General features: G+C 35.3%; 1 protein-coding gene across 10 annotated transcripts in view; it reads right to left on the bottom strand.

Moving 5' to 3' along the window:
* Positions 1-18147, bottom strand: part of LOC105335627 (uncharacterized) — a 78588-nt gene that overhangs the window by 8895 nt on the left and 51546 nt on the right. For 9 of the 10 annotated variants that reach the window (XM_066068342.1, XM_066068347.1, XM_066068343.1 and 6 more), the window contains 15 exons: positions 13984-16818; positions 13349-13434; positions 10427-10733; positions 8914-9822; positions 8466-8744; positions 7424-7495; positions 6844-6901; positions 6379-6548; positions 3641-3902; positions 3050-3441; positions 2545-2616; positions 1873-1935; positions 1446-1475; positions 691-786; positions 305-466 (listed from right to left, as the gene is read on the bottom strand). In XM_066068342.1, coding sequence (XP_065924414.1) covers positions 305-466; positions 691-786; positions 1446-1475; positions 1873-1935; positions 2545-2616; positions 3050-3441; positions 3641-3902; positions 6379-6548; positions 6844-6901; positions 7424-7495; positions 8466-8744; positions 8914-9822; positions 10427-10733; positions 13349-13434; positions 13984-16818 — 5793 coding nt within the window. The remainder of the gene's footprint in view (positions 1-304; positions 467-690; positions 787-1445; positions 1476-1872; positions 1936-2544; positions 2617-3049; positions 3442-3640; positions 3903-6378; positions 6549-6843; positions 6902-7423; positions 7496-8465; positions 8745-8913; positions 9823-10426; positions 10734-13348; positions 13435-13983; positions 16819-18147) is intronic. The other variant, XM_066068341.1, reaches the window with a different exon arrangement.

Here is an 18147-nt window from a genome sequence, read left to right on the forward strand (position 1 = left end):
CAGTTTAGTCCAAATGTATAATTATTTCACAAAATTCTATCAATCGTCAATATACAGTACTGAGTAAGCACAGTTGAATAACAAAAGACCCATGGCGTATCCAGCACATTCTTTTCGTTAAATCTTAAATACTTTAAATGCCCACTTAAAAGGATTTTTAAAATAAAATCACTTTATAATCCTTCCTTTTTTCAATACAAATTTCAATACACAAATTTTGTTTTATTCATTCCCATTCTGAAATAAAAACTGTCAGGACTTTCTGCCTGCAACCACTATCTTTTCTGGTATAGTTTTAGATTACCTTAGCTGTTAACTCGCGGTCCTTTTTGGCCAGCTCTGAGCTGAGTGCCACTGGATCCTGGTTCAAGTCCTGTGGGGGACAGCCCGAATCCTGTAGCTCCTCCAGTGTCTTAATCAACTCTGCCTCCAGGGTTTGAACCAGTTCTTTGTCAGATTTTGAACCCTAAAAAAACCCCCACCACATTCCAAACTTTAAAGCAAATTATACAAAATACAAAAATCTGTTTAACTGATTTTTCTTTTTCAAAAATACTTTCAATATCAACAAATTTTATATACCGGTAGTTACAAAGAATATTGAATTCTTTGGCTTTTCATGATAAACAACTTAACATCTAACAATGAATTCATGGATAATAAGGAGCGGACAACTCTGGAATGACTTGCCTTCATCTCTAGCAGGGCCTTTAGTTTTTCTATGAAGTCCTCTAAAATTACAATGTATCTAATCTTCTCTTCTAACTCCTTCTCTAGTTTGTTTATCTGCATCAAGAGAAATCAAAAATTACAAATCTGACCCCACACAATTTGTACCATATTGCACTCATAAATAAACTGTTACTTATACACGCATTAGTATAATACAGTAAACCATCTTTTATTCGCGTGAGAGAAATTTTTACGAGGCTAGAGAGAGCCTCGTCATTGCGAATATTTCTCGCTGCGAACCAGTGTTTGTCGTATGGTTGTTATAATAACTTGGGTCTGGATAAAGCTTGGTCGCACACTTTAGTTGTTGCAAACCAGTTTATTGGAAGTCAATGGTGCAATACAGTTGCCGCAAATAAAAGTGGGTTTACAGCATTACACGTAAATAGTGCTTTAAAATGATATTGTTACATGTTTTTCCACATATGAAATGTATTACAACAAACACACTTTGATTCCTTAAAATTCTTGTCTGCAAAATTTTTAAAATGAAATTCATGACGATGCTAACTGATTCTCCCAAAATAAATTTTGTTCTTTGAATATAAAATCATAGATGAAAAAAAATTACTGATGCAAAATTAAAAAAAAAAATCAACACATTCTGTAAAGGTGAATTTGAAAGTTGGCATTGAATGTACATTTCAAAATACAGGTGAGCACTAAAGTCAGGCCCTTGAACAGCTGTGAAATGACAACATTTTTTTTTGTACCTTCATCCGTCGTTTTCGAAATGGAGGAAGCTGCATTGGGGCGACACAAATTCATTAAGTCAAAGTAAAACTTCATCATTGAAACTTAAAATTTATGACATATAAGCTTCTTGAAAATTTTAATCTGTTACAGAGAATCAAATTATCAAAGAAAATTCTTCATCAAAGGTGAAATCATTTTGTAATTTTATTTATAAATGTACCACTGTGCCTCAAATTGATTTATTTATAAGCTAACAACAAATATATTTGAAAATTAGCTTAAATTACAAATCATAAATTCATTAAACTTTTACTAAGGACCAACAGAAAAAAAAATCTGTGTGCTAAATTTTACATTTTATCTTATGTTGATAACAATGGTAAAGAACAGTGAGTTTAATAGTTAGAGAGGAAGATACGTGAATTAGATGGCGGCCTAAATTACCTCTCCTTTGAGATATCTAGATTCCTTCTCTGCATCTTCTAATCTTCGAGAGGAATCACTTGCCTAGCAAATTCATAAAAAAATCACGATTTTAAAAGTTTGCATTTTTATTTCCCCTTTGATGAGCATCATATTAATTACTCTTATTAATAAATAAAATCACGTCTACAAACTTCAACTTTTTGTCCCTGAAGCGATCAGAATAGGGTAATTTTGTTGCTGAAAAATATTTTGGCATCTAACACAAGGCCTGTTCATTAGAAAGGGCCCTCAATAGAGCCGAGACAACTCATAAATTGTGTTATTGCAAAATTCTGCGCAGCCACATTACTAAACAGGCCTTTTGTGTCCAATTCATTAAACTATTTTTAAATTCAAATGTTGACGTCTTTTACTGAATAATGAAGCTCTAGCTTCAATTCTAAGTACTGAAAATTCCTTATTTTACGCATTAAGTACTTAATTCCAGGATTCAACCGTTTTCCATCAAATCAAGGGAACATAAAGTTGGGAATGCCAAATTTTTATCATAATTTTTTGGAGTTTTCATATGTCCGAAAAATAAAAGCGAGATTTTGAAATTTGTAAGATGTGCTTCTTATTATTTTGTGCGGATATTAATTCCCAGCATTTAATCAGGAATCAACAGCATGATCTAATTTTCCGATTTACCTTGGATTTCCAGACGTGCACAGAATCTTCATCGTCGTCAGACAGGTCACTAACAGAAGACAGAGGGCGCTTCTAATAAAAAACCAAAATTAATACTGTTAGATAATGAACATCTGGTTTTCATTTCAGAAGTTATACATTTGATTTTTTTGTTTTAAATAAAGAACATCATTAAGTGAAACAAGCCCTCGTGACAGGAATGGTTCTTGGAATGAGTTTTGAATTTAATATTCGACATGGAATTTGAGTCAATTAATGAAGGTACTGGGTTTGACCCATTAAGATGATTAAAAAGTATGCATGGTACAGGGTTCTAAACACCAAGGTTTCTTTCAATCTTGCCCACAAGCTTTTTGTTCACTACATGTAACACACTAGGCTCACTACCATATGCACACGCCCACAGAGTTGGGAAATAACAATTTGATTTCAAAAATCAGTGTCCAAATCTGTACTCATTTACAACAAGTCAAACAAAGAGTTCAAAAAGCTAAAGTTTACACACCTGCAGCGACTTCCCGATCTCGGCTATCTTCTCTTTGAGTGACATTTGAGATCTTCCAGTGGAAGCCACAGAGGTGGTTCCATGGCCGCTGTCCGGGAGACTTCCGGTGGTCTCCTCCGTCCTGATTGGTGGAGACATCATCTTGTATTCCTCCGTCATATACTGCACGTCTGGCTCCTCCTCCTCTCTGCCCCCGCGGCCATGATTGACATACGGCAGGTAGTAGGGGGCGTCGAAATTTATTGCACCATGAGTTGAGGATGGGGTCATTAGGGGCTCTGTTCCATTCACTGGACGAAATTTTCTTCTTTTTGTTGCGGGGCTGTTCCCGCTGGAATCTGTGTCATTCTGGGTAAATTGTTGACTCTCCGATTCTGAAGGGAGCGTCAAACCTGCAGTGAAACATGAAGAAATTGACAACAATTTTCAAATCTATAATTTTTAAAATTTCTAAGAATAAAGAATTTTACACAAACTTAAAATGAAATTTAATGAATGAAAATGAACTTGGGCCAATAAGGCACACATACAAAAAGAAATTTTGGACCACTGAAACTTTTGAACCTTGATGCCAAAAGCAGTTTTACGCACCGAGCACTAGCTCTTCGTTGCTACTTGGGTGGGACCGATTAGGTACACTGGAATGTAAGCTCTTGGCTTTACCCACGTGGATCCATCGCTCGGACTCTGGGGGGTGGGGAACTCGCGACTCCACCTGCCTCCAGTGAGCTTCTTCCCGTGGGGAGAGCAGCTCGTCTCTTTCGAGACAGCTGATGAACTCGTTGACCCTTCGCTGACGATCTTCCTGAGCCATCGAGCTGTAGGGATTTTTTTCGTGTAAACCCTGTACTTCCTGCAAAACAAATAAATATTTTTAATTGCATTACTTCTTTCATCTGTCTAAAAACTCTGCCTTGATTTACATATCCTACAAAGCAATGAACAAATAGATCAGAAATACTGCACTGTACATACTGTACAGCACATATTGGCATTCATAGCAACCTGCAAATTAACGATTTAAAAGTACAGTCAAGTAACAAAATTTATCGTGTAATGATTTGATTTGTACATAGTCATACAAAATTCTAAAATTCCTGTTTGCAGGCTTCCAGATTATTAATTTGATTAAACTTGACATATTGGATCATTTTCAATTTGGCTGATATAAAAGGCATATAAAATCAGTATCCAAAATTTCGCAGGAAACAATATATATTTCTTCTGCATCTGAAACAAAATTCAATTAATTTTTTCATGTAAGCATCTACTTTTTTTCTGAAGCAGGATCGATCTCTTCACCATTTTATACTCTAGTTCTGAATTACTACATTACGCATGCAATACAGTTTAAACTAACATCTGTGATACCAGCTATAGACATTAGGATAGGGTCGGGAAACAGGAAGCATTAATTTTGAAAGAGCTCGAACATTGTAGAATGCAACTGAGAGAAAATGAAGTAATCATACTTTGGATAACTATTCAAATCAATTAACATAGCTTGATTAAGTCTCAGTTTTAAAACTGACAAATTGATTAACTGGGCCGTAAAAAAAAATTAGGTTGTAGATCACATTATCATTTTTTCAAATATTGCATATTTTCATGTATAAAACAACATAATTACAGAAAAACTTAAACAAGGTAAGAAATCCCCAGCAAATGATGCAAATGCAAAAATCCATATAAAAAAAAAAATATGTACGGTTATAGCAAATAAATGTGCATGATGAGGTTTGATTGAGGGAAAGGTTTGCCATGTATATTTGTATGTATTTGTACATAGAAAAGGAACTCGCTTTTCATATTCCAATGCCTTTATAGTTTTAAAAGTTTACCGCATATAAACTCTTTTTCTACGTAGGCCAATATGCCCTACATAGCAATTGCTTGTCTAGGAGTAATACATGCTCAGAAACCATTAAACCAGCAAGCTTTATATTATACTAGTCATAAAACAAAACCTAGGAAAGATAACTTGAAGCCAATTGCTAATGGCCGTTGAACCCCTGCAAACTAACTACAAATTTTGAACAAAGTGCCATGAACCAGTATATTTAGCGGTACCTGGGAACCATCCAATCGGACGAATCTGCCCTCTGTGGTGAGGTGGAGGTGGGCGTGGCTAGTCTCCTTCTGGGGGGAGGGGATTAATTAACAGAGTTTAATGAACATGCTTAATTTATGAAGAAATGAACATGCAAGGTGTGACAGAAAATGCTGGCATTATACATATCACACGAATCAAAAGAAGAGAATTTGCATGTAGGTACATGGTAAATACTTCATAATTGATTATTATTACTTATGATAAGTTTGCATTACACTGTGGGTGTGTTTTATCTTTATTTTATCTGCCAAGTTTTTCAATCAATGTGACATGTAAATATTTTCTGAATATTTCTATATTCAAAAAAACCCACTAAAATCCCCATATCCAATGAAAACCCCAGAATAGTTGCATGCCTTTACACATGTACTTCTGAATCACATTTGATATTGAGGTATTTTTTTAATATCAAATGAATTACTTCTAGATGCAATGCTTGTATAAATACGTCATTTTACCCGATAAAACTAGTACAATCCCTTGACCAGTGAGAGTACCTTATATAGGTCCATAACCACATGACCAGTACTAGTGACCAGTAATTCCGCCTCGCTTCTCTCCACCTTAATAAAGGTTATTGTTTAGTAGAGGAGCCTTGTTATCAGAGTGAAAGGCAAAATAAGAAAAATTACAAAAAGATATACCATATATCCATGTTAATATATATGTGCCATGATAATAAAATTTGCAAAAACTAGATGCAACCAGTATGTAAATACATGTGTATTGTATTTGCTTATTTATTTTTTTTTTTAATTAAGAAGAGTCTAAAAGCAAAATATACCCAAAATTAACAGGGTATACATTTTTTTGTTCCTTTTATGTAGAGAAAGCTTCGTAAAAATCAAGTTTAAAATAGATTATGGCAAAGATAACTCATGGATATATGGTATGTCCTCATGCAACAAACAAGTAATGAAGCATGCAAAATCCAGTCAAAAAAAACAATGTACCGGTAAATCAATATAAAGTTTAGGTTACTTTTGCTCAGCAAACAATAAAATGAAAAATTTCAAACAAGAAATGGATGACTAAAGTGAAAGAGAAGATTGTGATTGCTGGGAAAGGAAATAAAGATCACTATAAATGAGGTTTGAAAGTGCATGTAATGGTTGGGAGTCACTAAACATTAACATATAACTATTTTTATAAAGCCAAATTAGTAATTAATAACTCGGTTGATTTGATTAATGGTTCCGTTAAAACATGTAAGTACCTTAGAAATCATTTTCTCATTCAGAACACCGGCATCATTAGCCGGCTCCCGTACAGGGCGTCCAATCAAATTGGACTGACTTGACCTTTGGCTTTTGACCCTTCTCTCTGCCAGGTGACCTTTACCCTCTCTTCCCATGTGAGAGGGCAAGATATGGTCTGCAAATATTTCTGAAAAAAAATTTGAAACAATACATTTATCATTAATTTTTTGACAAAGGATTTAGACCCGATGCATTTATTGAGGTTAAATAATAGCTACTTATTAGTTTATTTTAAACTTTAATCATATTAGATATTGTAAATAGCAAAAATCTGGAATCTAAAGAATGATCTGAATCTTAGATAAATAAATAAAAGAAACTCTAAAAGACCAAACAAAGACTAAAAATAAAACATAACCTCCGGCGAATGTTTTTTTTCATAACAGCCAATAACTATGTAAGTTAGCCTTCATATATATTACCTCCATTAGTGTCATGCCCCAGAGGTTTCTGCCCCTCCTCTATAAGATTTTTCAGCACCTGTAAATAGAAGAAGTCAATGGAATTAATATCATATAAAACCCATCTATGTAAACAGAGAGAGGTAAGCAAAATTTGACTGAGAACATAAGCATAACAAATCCCAATTATATTCTTATTATAAACATTATTATCTAAAGATATCATTTTCAACCCTAACCACCGAAATTACATTTGTTTGCATGTTAAAATTATTCATCTCAGTTTTGACAAAATCATTTACAGCAAACCAACTTTTATTAATTTTGCCTGTGAGAAATTTTTGCAACATTTGCGATAGCCTCGGCGCCACAAATATTTCTCATCACAAACATATAGTCCTTGTCATATAAGTTGAATAACACCTGGAGTTTAGATAAGGCATGATCACAAAAACTAGTCACCACCAACCAGTTTATCTCTGGTAAATTGCAAAAATAAATTCATCATGAACAACAGTTGCTTTACAGTATAAATGACCAAATATGGCTCACAACCAAAATAAACGATTTTGATAAAGAACAGTAAATTCGGTTCACTCACCAAAATGGTTCTGTTGCTTGCATCAAGTCTGTTCCTTAGCGCCTCTATCTCACTCTCATGGCCACAAACATCCTGAGACAAAATATGATTAAAGTCACTGATAATAGCTATAGAGAAATCTTTTCGATAGCATCAAAACTTATGCAAACTATTGATTCCATAGCATCCACAAATAGTCACCGGTTGAGACAAAGATACCGGTAAAGAAAAATATTAAGCAAAAATCAATAAAGAATTATAGTTACTGTATATATAGGGAAATATTCGCCCCCATTTTATTTAGGCCCCTTTCACCCTTGTTGTCATTGAGCGAATTTAAGACTGGGACTGGGAATTTAAGTCTTAAATTATCCCTCTTTAAACAAATCTACATGTGGGCGAATTCAAACGGGGCGAAACCGTTTGCAAGTGAAGAAGGACGAAAATAACACGAGGCAAAAATAACCCTGTATACAGTATATCAATGCAACACCCTCTGTTACACCCCCACACTCATTTCAGAATCTGTAATATACTCACTATCACTTCAAGCTGATAACTTCATATAAATCATCAACATTTTACAAAATATGACTGTTACAACACAGTCATGAAGCTGAATATAAACTTTAGTAATCTTGAAATATCATTTTGTGGTTCAAGAAAAGATTTCAGTTAGCACTGCATCTAATGATATTGGCTCATATGCATGCATAAACATGTCTCCGGTAGCAAAGGCAATTTTCATTATAAACTTATTATATAATTATGTACTACCCAGTGGTATGTTGTGATACTGTATAGATGTCAAGTTTGTGTTACCATTATTACTGTTACAGTACATAGAGTCTTACAGTCAAAGACCCTATGATATGGACATATTTTTATGTATATTATAATTAATCAATGATAATTTCATAGGTCCTTGAAAAAAACCCTGGTAAAAACCATTCAATGACAAAGAAACTTCTGAACATTCAAATCTTTTAACTGACTCACCCCATTATGAACTACAATCCCATTAAGTTCAAAGTTCATGTTTATACAGACAAGACGATCATACCTTTCCTTCCCTCAACTCCTCAATGGTATCCTGAAGATGAGCGTTGAGTTTGCCGATTTCGCGAACCTCTGTCTCGCTCTGTTCCAGAAGAGCATCCCTCGCCTGTAGACGACGGAGCTCTGCGTCCGGAAGTTTTATGAATCCAGATTCCGGATTCTGGTACTCTCGCAATCTATTGCCAAGTTGTTCATTTTGATTCTGAAGGACCACAATTCTTTTTTGACAATCTTCTAATTTGCGAGGTAGTTTTTCTCGTTGTGAAGGACTCAATTCTGTTACCTGCAAAACCAGTGTATAAGTTATATATAGGAACTTGTTTTTTGATTCAAACACAAATGTTGTTAAACCTTAATTGTTTTTATTTGACTAAATGGGACTTAAAATTTTTTTTCATTCAGCAGACCAAAATAATCATTCTTGGGAAAAAACATAATTATCATTAACTTACTGTTGATCCTGACTCTAGTTGCTGAATGCGGTACTTGAGGCGATTCTCGCTGCGCTGTAAATTTCCAATCTTTTCTTTAAGCAGTTCCTCCGATTCCTCCATCTGCCGCAGTTTCCCTTCCATCTCGACCTCACCAATCTTGCTCTTCTCTAGCTCCTTGTCTGTTGATTTTCCTGACAACTGAAGTGAAACATGTTCTTTGTTAAGCCTCTCCAAGTCTGTATGAAGTGAAACATTTTGCTGATCCAGAACAGCCAGTTGATTTTGAAGTTGCGCTAGATGATGGGATAGAGCTGCGTTTTCTTGCATCACATGATTCATTTGCTGCGAGAGTTCGATATTTGCGTTGTGTAAATCTGCGAGTTGCTTCTCTGCATTGGATCCCATGGTCTGCATTTCTGAAAGTCTCTTACTTAAACTGATCTCCTTGTTTTCTTGATCTTTTGTCCTCTGCAACAAACTAGACTCTGCCTTCTCCACTTCTTTCAACCTCTCTTCCAGGTACTCTGATTTCTCTGACAAGTTCAGTTTCTCTTTCTCCAAGTTCTCTAACTGTTGCCTCAATTGAGCCTCAGACATTGATAACTCCGACAAAGTCTCGTTCAAGTTTGCCGATTTTGACAACCACACCTCCTCGTCAAGCTTATACTTCCTGACCAACTCTTTCAACCTCATTTCCAGAATTTTTAGCTCTGATATCCGATCTTCCATCTTTGCGATCTGCTCTTCTAGGTCTTCCACCTTGTTGAAGAGACCTTGCTCTGAAGATTCCAGCTGGTTGAGCTGCTGCTTCATGTTCTTCTCGGATAACTGAAGCTCGCGGATCCGGATGTTCTGCTCGTGGATAGTGTTCTTGTCCTTCCGTGCTATCTCATGTAGTTCTTCCCGATCTTTTTCCAAGTCAGACACCTGAAATTTACAAGTCTAACATTTTAAACAAGCAATTATAAATTCATTTATTTCCAACTACCGGTACACCTTTCTTTAAAATGAACAAAGTTTAAAATTGTTTAATTCTGAATCATTTTCATTCTAACACTTCATATTTTATGGCTTACATCTATCTAATATGATCATATCTTAATCTCTGTATGTGCCATATCATAATGGTTTGTGGCTAAAGCCCTTTTACCATTCTAGTCCTACTAATAAAATTTCTTTTGAGATGAGGAGGGGGAGAGGCAAGGATGAGTTAGAGTTTAATTTACTCAGATGTAGTGGATCTCAGTGTTACAAATGAGGATTTCTTTTATTTTATATCCTTGAATGAACCCAAACTGTAATGCATCTACATATATAGTCATGTACAATCAAGACTGCATGAAATGCATATACTGATACAGCTCACTTGATTGAAAACATATCTCTGTCTTTTATCAGATATTGAAAGTTATGGTTAAAACCTAGTGTATTTCCTTAAACAGAAAGACCAGATTTTAATGATTAAACATAGAAAATCAATACTGAAATTTTTTTCTACATCACAACCACCATTACAGAGACTGAGACTGACCTGAGTTTTGAGGTGTTTTTCCAGCCGCTCCAATTCGGAGATTCTCTGTCGGAACACATCCTCCGGACTCTCCAGCCCTCCCTTGGATTGGACGACCTGGTCGGATTCCAGCCGGTCGTTCAGTTCCCGGTTCATGGCTTCCAGCTTTGTTATCTTGGTCAGTAGCTCCGTCGGATTGTTGCGGATTTCATCATCGCCATTGTTGTTGTTAGCCAGTTTCTCTTTCAGATCCAGAATCTCCTGTTTCAGGGACTGTTCGTTCTGCTCCAATAACTCTATTTTTGATTTTCCTTCATCTCCTTTGCTCCTGTGAATAAAGAAATTTTAAATCACTTGTTAATCCATGGTAAAATTATCATCGACTTACAAAAGATCAAGAGACAATGAAAGTTATCTCAAAGAATTAATCCAGTGGATAATGGATTCTGAATCTAGAATAAAGAATTGACCATATCCATGATCTTCACAACTAGTACAACGGTATTATCCAATTGCAAGCAATGGCTATAGAGCTCTCTTAGTCCAATCTCTTCAAACATCGAGAGAAGAGAATTTTAAACAAATGCCCTTCTCGTCAAAACAATGGCTATAAATCCTTGCACTGTAGGTATACATGTATATACAGCATGTCTGCCAGGATCTCAATAGGATTAAAATTCACGAACAACAGAAACAGGCTCGGATTTACCGTTTTAAATGGACGAATCTTCAGATGTATATAGATGATTGGGAAAATAACAGTATCTTTTACACTATGCATAAGTTTGCCCCGGCCACCTCCTTCTTAATTAATCAAAATGACCACGGTAGATATCACACATTCTGTATTGGAATGTTCTCAGCCGCAGTTTCATTAATAATTTCCATTTTATCATGCACCAATGAAAGCCCTGGACGTTAGTTCAAAAAATGCCAAAAATGGTGAAAGATGATAAGAGAACAAGTCAATTGAATATGCTCTTGTTCATGCAGTTTCCATAGAAATAGCATCTCTGTTCATGAATAAGTAATGTCGATTCAAAGAATTCACAAGCTAGGCCATCTGTCTATAAAATACACATCGAATATACCGTAATCAAAACTTATCAGCTGCAATAAAAATTTGATTTATGATTTAATAAATTTTTCATAGAAATTTAAATTTTGATTGAAATTCTTAACATACTGAAAGATTTTGGTGTTTTTTTAATTGATAAAGCCAGTATTACATTTCTGTGTAAAATACTATAATTTCCCTACAAGTACTATGTAAGGTAGTCATTTAATGGAATGAATAAAACATTAGCTTGTGGGCATAATTCTGGACAAAAGAGAACTCCGGCCAGGAAACTTGTACTAAACAGATCAATAAAGAGAGATGTGATCTTTGATGCAATGCTGATTGTGTGCTTTAGAGGCGTTGGGGGGTCCTAAATACCTGGATCAAAACACCTAGCCAAACACAAGGGGTCGTCTCAAAATGTGGTAATATTAGAAGACTGAACTATAAAAGATGGTACATATACTATGCAACTAATCATGTGCCTTAAATTGATCACTGTCCGATAAATTATTTTCAACAGATCAAATTTTTAAAAATTCACAGGTTGAAAATCAGTGCATTTTCTTCAATTTATACTATTGGATATACCTGGTACCTACATCTATATGACGTGCTTCTGTTTTTAAATTAAGTTTAAACCAAGATATTTTTTTCAGATTTGATTTTCAATAGTGCATGGTAAATAGGAGAAAGTATACATTTCACCTATGCAGATTGTATAGTTGCATATTGTCATCTATATAAAACAATATCCTTAGCTTTTGCATGAATTTGTTTTTCCTATTAAACATGACTTTGAAGCAACATGAAAGGAAATAAATTTCAAAAGTTGACACAAGTAATACTACTACATTGTATTGACATAACATCAATTCTGATTATTAACCCTCTTATAAATCACACACAAATTACTAATTTAATGACCCATCCAGAAATCCTTCATATATCAGACAGATACCCATTGTGTAACTCTGTCTAACAGAAGACCCACACAACCAGGTAGAAATCCTTCCCAATCACTCACCTGTCAAATAATATTGATTACACATCCGAGATTAATCAGTAATCAATGACAAATTCACACCTCAGCTACAGGTGTTCACGGTCCAATTGACCTACTTTTAACACAGGTCCTCCTTTATTTTTCACAGAAAAAAAAAAAATGAATGAAAACAAACATGACCGATCTTGCCATTTGACAGTCAGTGTGACTCGGTAGTATATATCAAACATCCTTCCATTCCCCCAGTTGATAAATTCCTTACGAGTGTTTGCTCAAACAATGAGAAGAAATGATTATACACATAAGGTCTACAACACAAGTCCTTTATGCAAACACTCATCACGTATCATATATCTCTTATTTTCCACCCATCATTTTGACAAATTCATAGAGAGGGAATTTAAATTTTGGCCATTTCAGCAATGTGATCTATTAAATGTTTGCCGAGGCTTTCACTCCCGGGTATAATGGAGGGAGTTTAAATATGACAGCCAGAAATTGAGTGTCTTTGAGGGACACAGTCAAAAGTTAGTTTTCACTAGTAGCTTAAGCAAGCTGCAGAATTGGGTACAATTGTCTAAATTCTTAAGTCAGCCTTAGGAACCTGACTAATGCTTCAATGCAATAATTTTGTTGATTGACAGACCATGTAACAATTTCATCTCCCCACCCCTACCGGTACATCAATTCCAACTTTTAAGGAGTAAAAGGCGTAACTAAATATCTAATAACAAATAGCTGTTGACTTCATTTCCAGATATCCATTGAATTAATCTATAAACCATATAACATGTAAGGAAGGTATGAGAATACCACCATTTTCTCAAACTTGGCAGCTTTTTAGAAGACAAAAAGTTTGATCGTCATGGTAACTCACCTGAGATTCTCCTTTGATTTTGTGAGACAGTCAACACAATGAACAAGATTTTCTAAAACTTGTCCAAGCGCTGGATTCAGAACAACCTGCAATATATCACACTCTACATTGGTTGACATGTATATGATTATCATGATTCAAATGGGGAAAATGCCACATTTATATAATATTTGAACAAATTATCAATTTTAACTAACTATTGCATAGTATTTGAACAAATTATCAAAAGTAACGAACTAGATACGGTAAATTTAATGTGAGGTATATGCAGGTAAATACATAAAATAATTAATATTTCTCTTTCTGGGTTCTTGTTTTTGTTTTTTGATCAAAATGTAAAACATCACTTCATATTATGAGAATGAGTATGAAAACCAATAATTTTAGCATCACATGTTTATCAAAAATATTGTTGTTTCATCAATATTTGTAGAATACCAATCCTCAAAATTAAACCTTCATTGACGTTTATTATATGATAACATATTGTATTGATGGGACCATTGGCCAATATAGGTTACGTATCCTTGAAACTGTGATTTTTTTTTTATATCCACGAAAATTGATGCTCATGAATATTAATGAAATCACAGTATAGAAAATTTGAAATAAATTAAGCCCAATATTTAACTTACAGGTAACTCAGTTGGAAGCTGAAACGTTCGAGGGACCTCTGTGCCAACTTCGAGTATGTCATCATGGAAACGGATCTGGACGTCGAGCACGATGTCCTGTAGAATTCTCTGGAACTCCTCCATCTCGTCCTCTAGCTCCTTGACGCGACATCCCAGCGCTTTCTCCCGGGCACGTAACACTTTCTCGTCACACTGATCTTCCAGCATCCTGACTTTTCTGTTGAACTCCTCCGTTTTATTCAGTCCGAAAAAACTGTCCACATCCGACAAAATTGATGGCGAATTACTTAAAGTCACACCCTGACATTTGGAACACAGATTTCTCCCGGGTTTTTCTTTGCTGTCTTGCATTTCCTTTCTTAAGGCTGCCAGATTTTCCACAAGAGCTGATTCGCGTTTGGATTGTTCGCTTAACTTTTGATTTAATTTGATACATTTGGCACATTGGGTATCGTCACCAGTATGAACAATATTTGATATATCACTAATTAATTCGTCTTTGGCACTAGGGTTGGTTTGAGGTTTGATCGGAGTAGATTGGGCACTTATGGGGGTGGCATTTTCATGAAATTTCATCGCAAGTTTCCTCTCTTGAACAAAAGTATTTTCACAATCACTTTCACAATCACTATTCACATGATCTTTTTTCATTTTAACTAATTTAATCAATGCGTTATTCTCCTCTGTGAGCTCTGAAATTTTTTTGGAATGTTCCTCTTCGTTGTATTTGAGATGAGACAATGATGTTTCTAATTCTGAGACAGTACAAACATGACTAGAAAGAGTGTCGTTAAGTTCGGACAATTTTGATTCATATTCCATTTGCATTCTCTTCATTTCATTCCTTGTTTTTGATAAATCACACTCCAACTTTTCAGCATGAGATTTCTCTGTTTTTAATTTCACTGATAAATTCTTTTCGGAATCCTGTAAAATTTGAACACATTGTTTTTCCTTTGAAAGATCGCTTTCAGTTTCTGTTAAAGAATTTTGCAACTCAGCTACCCTTGTTTCTGAGTTTTCCAGTGTGGACTTCTGAATGCTAAGTTCACTCTGTAAATTCTGAATTGTTTCTTCGGCCACCGCAATCTTTTCTTGGTACTCCTCGTTTTCACACCTCAATGATTCTAAGTTCTCTTTCAACATTTCGATGGTTTCTCGGAGTTCCGTCACTTCCTTCACAATATCAGGTACCTCCGTGAGCATAATCGAGTTACGCAGTTTCTGATTTTCTTTCGTCAAGATATCCTCACGATCTTCCAGCTCTATAACGCGCTCCATCAGTTTTTCTTCAGAGTCTTCCAGCAGTTTCACTTTTTCATTCAGTTTCTTATTCAAAGAATCTGCTCCTTGCAATGAACAGAGCTGATCGGCAAAGGTCTGGTTTTCTGACTCCAAATCCTGCAGACGTTCAAACATTCCAGTCAGTTTTCTCCCAGTCGGTGCATTTAAGTCATCGGTATCTGTACTCTTCTCCTCACAAGAACAACTGTCCAATTTAGATTTTACATTCACAGAAGAACTCACTAGCTTGCTGCGTAGATCCATTTCCAAACCTTCAAGTTCGGTCACACGATCCATCAGTCGACAGTTGGCGTCTTCCAGCAGACTAGATTTGTTTTCCACTGCTGTCACCTTCTCCTCACACTCTTGTTCATAAGAATCCAACTCGATCAATCTTTCGTTCAGATCGTTGTTTTCAACCCGAATTTGTTCCAACTCCTCGTTCACACTCTCCAAATTATCGTGAAGTTCTTGGTTTTCTTTACGCAGTTCCTCCAGCTCCTCTAAAAGTTTGTCGCCCTTGTGTTCTAAATCTTCTCTTGCACTCTCTGACTCCTCCAACTGTTGTTCTAGAAGTTTCACATCCTCTTCGTATTTGTTTGCTTCCTCTAACTGTTGTTCTAAAAGTTTGATTTCCTCTTCGTACTTGTTTGCTTTTTCCATCACTTCATCTTCGTGTTTCTCTATTTCCATTATCCTGTTGGTCAGCTCCTCCTCCTGCTGAATATACTGAGCTATTTCTTTCTCCATGAGCTCCATTTTCCGCTCGTATTGTTCCACTTTCCACGCATGCTTTTCTTCCATTTCTATCAGCCTCTTTTTCAGATCACCTTCATGCTCTTCCATGGAGTCCATTCTGTCCAGCAGGTCTTCACGTGATCGATGCATTTCCTGAATCTTCCCCTCATACTGTTGTATTTTGTCATATGAAGAAAACTGTTCATACATTGTGACTTTACTTTTTAGCTCTCTCTCTATTTGCTCCATTTCAGCCAAAGTTTCACTCAGTTTGATTTCATTCTCTCTTAGAGTGGCAATTCTATCCTGCAACTTCTCGATCTGGCCATTCTTTTTCTCTTCCGTTTCATGAAGTTCCTCCTTAAGCTTCCTGATTTCTTCTTTCAGAGACACCATCGAGTTCCTATCAAGAGATGTATCACTCTCCGACAATTCGGAAGCCAAGGACGGGGTATTGGGAGGATCCGATTTTTCTCTCTGTTCCCGCAGCCTCTTTCTGAGATCCACATTCAGTGACTCTAGATTATTCACCTTTTCTTCCAAACTTTGAATTCTCTCCGCGTCATTCTCTGCTACTTTCATCCAGTTGATTTTAAGAATTTCCTCATTCTCCTCGAGGTCTGCCACTTTGGCGCTGAGATCCTTATTTTCGGCCTTGAGATCTTTGATCTGTTCCTTGAGCGTCTCGACGAGCATGATGTCTGTCTCGAGTTCCTCCTTCAGCTGAAGTCTCTGCTCCAGTAATTGGTTTTGCATCTCGAGATCTGAGATCTTTTGAGACGCTATCTCTTCTGCTTTTTCCAGATACTGCACCTAGTAAAAACAATGGTTGTAAATAAATTAGTTTAGATCATTTAATAAATTCACATAAAACTGATCATTTCTTGAAAAAATCAAATATAAATAATATTAAATGATTATAGCAACTATAAGAATCAATTTTAATTCATTGTATACAATCTTAATTGAATAATACAAAAAAAGAGATATAATTTTGTTGAAATTAAAATCTAGAAAATGTGCATTAAAAAATATTAGTCATAAAGATATTTGAATACAACTTTACATGATGCTGATAAGTTTGCAAGATGTTAATTAAAATTCATTATACCAAAAATCATAAGGTCATATGCTAATACTGTTCATGACAAAGTAGGGAAAACTGTCAAACTTACATGTACAAAGTTTAAGTGATATAGAAAAAACTTCTCTACAGAGAGTTGTAAGTTAGTAAGTACTGTTATAGCCATAAACTTACATCACTAGAGCCATTAGGAATACAGTCCACACATTATAATTAACATTCCACCAAATCGACATACATGTGTATCAAACGACAACATGCTATATACTGTATAGGGAACTTATGTGGTTATATGGGAGAACAATGCCGAAAGTTAAATATCCCTGGACTATGACCAAGATTATCTTTCATGAACAGAGTCTTGCGTCAACAATCAAAAATGTGTCCGGAATTATTGTAGTGTGGTCTTAAGTCAGCAATAGAGGGGTTTATTATGTGGTAGCAGACTTGGCAATCACTCAGTTTAAAAGTTCGCACTAATGTAATCCCGCACAAAAATATCCCCTTGTCTGGGGTAAGTCAAGGCGAGAAATAGTAAAGCTGATATAAATTTAAAAGAAAAGTCATAATGTCTAATTCCCTTACAGTTTTTTATCGTGTTTTATTTTGTGAAGAAACTTGCAACTTTTAAAAGTTTAAATGGTGTTATTTGTGGACAGTTATTAAACATACTTAAAAGTTACGGCCCCTGGGGAAGGCTATCATAACACCTTAATCTTTCCAGGCTGACATTATCATGATTATGAAAACTTGTACTGACACATCCTAATTCATATTTAAAATTCGTATAAAAAATTGATCAGCCTATAATTCTTTGTGTATTTTAAAATAAGACACACAAAGGCATATATGCTATTTCGGATGAAAGAATGAAGTGGAAATTGTCTTGAAATCATAAATGATGGTATCTTACACATATCCTTTGTATTGGTAAAAAGAAATATTCGATATTCAATGTTGCAGACAGAGAAATTTGAAAGACAGTATAATACTAAATTTTCAATTATCAGAGGTCTTAAATCTCAAACTGAGTTTTTTAACAGTTTTTAACCTAGTAG

Source organism: Magallana gigas, chromosome 8 (genome assembly GCF_963853765.1).
Source record: "Magallana gigas chromosome 8, xbMagGiga1.1, whole genome shotgun sequence".
NCBI classification, from domain to species: domain Eukaryota; kingdom Metazoa; phylum Mollusca; class Bivalvia; order Ostreida; family Ostreidae; genus Magallana; species Magallana gigas.